The sequence below is a fragment of the Mastigoproctus giganteus genome, chromosome 7 (assembly GCF_048544385.1).
Source record: "Mastigoproctus giganteus isolate SK-2022 chromosome 7, ASM4854438v1, whole genome shotgun sequence".
Classification (NCBI taxonomy): Eukaryota; Metazoa; Arthropoda; class Arachnida; order Uropygi; family Thelyphonidae; genus Mastigoproctus; species Mastigoproctus giganteus.
In genome coordinates, this window is record NC_143581.1 from 112,661,061 (window position 1) to 112,666,016 (window position 4,956).

Sequence of the window (4,956 nt, forward strand, 5' to 3'; positions counted from 1 at the left end):
TATATCTGTGTGACACCACGTCTCTGATATCCCAACAATATCTGCCTTTGATGTTTTGAGCAATACCTCAAATTCATCAAATTTATTTACCAAACTCCTAGCATTGGTGTACACGCAGGTGTACATGCACCTGTTTCTATTCTTAGCTACCCTAACATAACCCATGTGTTTACTTGTACCGCAATGACTACCAGCAGTCTCTAAAATATCCTGCATCTTGTTTTCCAGGCTTCTGCTCACTTCAATAGAAGCAGTGCAAAAATCACTTCCACCTCTGCCAGTGGCTACTGTTAATCTATTAGTCCTTGTATCCCCCCCAACTAGCAGTTTTCCGACTGTTTGCTCTCTCATATTATTTGAATTACTTGTTTACCACTTTGCTACTATTTTCAATTCTCTCACGGTAAACTATTCCATCACTAAATCTAGCATTCTTCAAACTTTAACATTACTTCTAGCAAAACAATTATTTTTATTTTAAATATGTAAGATTTTACATCTTACATTGTCATTGTCAAGTAGTTAAGCTTATAGCTTACGCTGCTTACTAGTGCCTACCGCTTACTTCAAATAAACGGTGTTCAGTTATTTTTATTACGGCTCATTTCGAGGAAATGCAAAAAACGATTGAATTTACGTGCCGACAAAAGATTTCCGGAAAGTGATTTAACTTATATTTATTTAGTATTTAGTAAACTTTGCCGATACTTACCAGTGAAGAAACGAAACACCTGAACAGTACACTTCACCGAACGAAAGACTATTTAATATTCAACTATACTGTACTATACATAACTTCAAATGTCAAACGGTGAGAGTTATAGCAAGCTAACACAAGGTAACATATCAGATGAGGTGCAAAGAGAAATAAATTTTATTAATAGATAAACCTCATGAGTAAAGAGGGATGAGTAAGGTGATAACTAGGGTGGCTAGGATATTAATTAAGGCAGAATGGGTGACCTATAAGGAATGTTATTGAGATAAGAGAGTACCAGACGTAATACGTTTTATGTGTGAGAGGCTAAAACAAAGATTCTAAAGGAGTAATAAGAGCTAAAGTAAATATTATTGATGTAAGAGAAAGAAAGAAAAAAAAAATTGGTAAGGTAAGAGAAAGATTGAGTAAACATTGTGGAGTCAATTTTCTGTAAAATACAGCTTATGTTAATAATTCTCATATTGAGAATAACTGAGAAGAGAGAGAGAGAGAGAGAGAGAGAGAGAGAGAGAGAGAGAGAGAGAGAGTGTAGTGTATTGTAGCATGGTTTACATATGTACAGGGTGATTCACTACCAGTGCAACCAACTTTCAGAATGTGTAGGGGGCACAAAGACGAATCGGAATCACATAGCATTGCAGGGTCCGAAATGCCTTCGTCATGCGGGAAGTCTCGTGAACAAAGAAAAAGAACAGAAACAGCAACTCGTTAGTGTAACAGAAATCATTTTAATGACAAGTTTTACATTGGCAAAAAGCCATGCTACAGAAGGTGTTCGAAAGTTCGACCAGAAGCAGTCAAACAGGCTTCATAGCGCCGCCGCATGGAATCCCTAACGTTCTGGAAGATTCCTGGCGTGTCTCTAATCTCCCCGGCAGTTACAGAGATGCGAGCGACGAGGTCTTCAACTGAATCAATGGGGGTCTCGTACACCAATGTCTTCATTTGACTCCAGCAGAAGAAGTCCAGGCATGATAGGTCCGGTAATCTAGCAGGCCAATGAACCGGACCACCACGACCTATCCAATGCTGTCCAAATGTAAAGGTTAGCTGTTGGCGGACGTCATTGGTGTAATGTGGGGGAGCCCCATCATACTGGAACCACATTGAGCGGCGCAACGACTGAGGAACATGTGCTTCTTCAATAAGTTCGGGCAGGACTTGTAGAAAGTTCAAGTATACCCTACCGTCCAGACGAGGGGGAAGAAGGTACGGTCCAATGAGGTGGTCTCCAACAATGCCGGCCCAAACATTGACAGAGAAACGGAGTTGAGTTGCACGTGTTAGCATACCATGGGGGTTCTCCATAGCCCACAAATGGGCGTTATGTTGATTGACGGTTCCCTCTCTTGTGAAACTTGCCTCATCTGTGAACAATACGGTCGGAGCAAATGCCCTGTCTGCCGCACTCTGTTGAAGAAACCAAGTAGCAAAAGTCCTCCGGAGTGGATAATCCACAGGCTCCAATGATTGGACGCATTGCAGATGGTATGAACTGATTTGGTTTGTTGACAGTATCCTCCATACAGTGGATTGGGAAATACCCAATCGTTGGCCTATCGCTCGAGTACTCGTTCTCGGATTGCCTTCTGCAAGACGTAGGACATTTTCCTCATTGTCTGGCGTCCTCGTGGTTCGCTCTCGATTCATGGTACCTCTCGTGAAACAACCAGTCTCACGTGCACACGTGCGAAAAATCATATGATGAGGAGCATGCCTGTGCGGGAAACGTTCCTGGTACAAGCGCAGAGCGGCGCGCCCGTTACAGTCCGCAGCTCCATACGCGAGGTGCATGTCGGCCAGTTCAACGTTTGAATACTCGTCCATCCTACTGCCTCGAGAACCAGTTCGCAAATGCTGACTTCCAGCGGGATCGCTGTTCACGCGACCTCCCGTTCAACGTCCTCTACCGCATGACGAAGGCATTTCGGACCCTGCAATGCTATGTGATTCCGATTCGTCTTTGTACCCCCTACACCTCCTGCAAGTTTGTCGCACTGGTAGTGAATCACCCTGTATATGAAATTAGGAAGCTTGTATGTAATTATTTGTTTCTTTTATGTAAATGTTGTATGCTCAGTAACAGTTTGTTAAATTTTGTAAACAAAATGTGTCAATTTAATTTTCTGCTAACAACCGCTTTACACACCCTAGAAATTGGAATTTTCTGAAAATTGTAGTCAGATTTGCGTAGGTGGGGATGATAAAGAGGTCAATAGGGTGTTCAGCGAATTGCAAATTTTTAGATAGTTAATAAGAAAATTTTAAGTAAATAATAATAATAATATAATAAAAAATAACATAAAAAGTAACCGCCCCCAGCCCAACAACTAACCTAATATGGTGGATTGTTTTTATTAGGTTTTTTTAATTTCTTTTCAGATTAAATAAATACCTAAAAAAATGTCTGGTAGAAAATATAAAAGCGGAGCTGAAAAACGAAAAATACAATTAAATAGAGAAAAAGAAAGAAGTAAATGTGCCAAAACTTTAAAATTTTTTGTATTGGAAAATAAAAATGAGAATCTAAACGATATAGGTGCAGTAATAAGCGAAAGAGAGAATAACTTAACCGAAGAGAAACAGAAAAAAAACAACAAAATGTATATAACAATAACGAAGAATTACTAAAACTAGAATCACAACCGAGACCCTCTAAAAACAATGTTGACGTTGACGGACATTCAGTACCAGACAAAAATATACAAGACCTAGACGACGACCAGTTCTCTGAAGTCTCTGTCGCTGTTTTGCAAGAAGATAGTGATAAAGAGGCAGAACAGGCTTTAGAAAATGCAGAGTTGCTTGCTAAATATGTTGACGTAGGTTTGTGGCCTACATTAAATGATAATTTTATTAATCACTGTCTCTCATGAAATGACTTATTTCCAAAATAAAGATGCAAAAAATATATATCCAGTTTCAATAAGGAATTATAAAGAACAAAACAGATAATTTTCAAATAAGTACTTTACGAAAAAAATTAAAAATGGTCAATTATTGGAAAGATCTTGGGTGTGCTATTCTACCTGTATGGAAAGTGTGTTTTGTCTGGTCTGCAAACCTTTCTCTAAAGTCCTTTCTCAATACACAACCGGATTCTCTGACTGGAAACATATAGGACCTTGTTTAGAAAGTCACGAAAATTCTAATGAACATAAGAAATCATTGTTAGTATGGTTAACACGTAAAGAAAATAAGTCTGTTATTGATAAGCAGTTGCAGGAGCAACTAAGAAAAGATACGGAATACTACCAAAATGTCCTAAAACGTGTTATTGCAGTGGTGAAATATTTAAGTGTAAGGGGCTTAGCATTCAGAGGTCACGAGGAAATATTTGGTTCTCCGCACAATGGTAATTTTATGGGGGCTCTGGAATTACTAGCAGAGTTCGATCCATTCATGCGCAAACATATCCAACAACGAGAACTGCGACCAAAACCTTTTACTTCGTACTTATTAAAAACAGTTTATGAACAAATAATAGAGATTATGGGAAAACAAGTAATAATAAGAATTATAGCTGAAATAAATGGCGACAATGCAAAATACTACTCAATTGTGGTGGACTCGACACCAGATTTGTCCCACAATGACCAACTAGCTGTTATAGTACGATATTGTTTTGAGGGAAAAGTGTATGAAAGATGTGTATCTTTCATCAAAATTAGTAGTCACAGTGGCTTATCTTTATTCAATTCCTTACAAGAATTTCTAGAAAAAAATGGACTGCCACTGGATAATTGTAGAGGACAGTCTTTTGACAACGTTGCAAATATGTCCGGCCGATACAATGGTGTGCAAGCACATCTCAAACAAAAAAAATAAATGTGCTGATTATGTGCCGTGTGCTGCGCATTCCCTAAATCTAGTTGGTGGGGAAGCGGTTAAAGTTGCAATTCAAATTGTGAACTTTTTTGGAGTAGTGCAACAAATATATATTTTCTTTTCTGCAACTACCCATAGGTGGGAGCTTCTAAATCGTGAAACAAAACTAAAATTTTCGATAAAAAGTTTAAGCCAGACTAGATGGTCTTGTCACTATGATGCTGTTAGAGCTTTAAAAAATAGTTACGGTGATATCATGAACATATTAAAAACGTTTAGTGACAATATGGATGAGAAACTTGATTTTCGAAGAGAGGCACAGAATTTATATAATAATTTGGCGAAACTTGAAACTGCGATTTTAACTGTTTTTTTGGGAAGAAATTTTAGAGAGATTCAATTTAGCT

The 4,956-nt window shown here is 38.3% G+C and overlaps 1 protein-coding gene across 1 annotated transcript; it reads left to right on the forward strand.

Annotated features, from left to right (window-relative positions):
- The first annotated feature begins 3,754 nt into the window (after positions 1–3,754).
- LOC150083154 (zinc finger MYM-type protein 1-like) lies at positions 3,755–4,549 on the forward strand. The gene has a single exon (XM_090378409.1). The coding sequence runs from the start codon at positions 3,755–3,757 to the stop codon at positions 4,547–4,549; it is 795 nt and encodes a 264-aa protein (XP_090234535.1).
- The last annotated feature ends 407 nt before the right edge of the window (positions 4,550–4,956 follow it).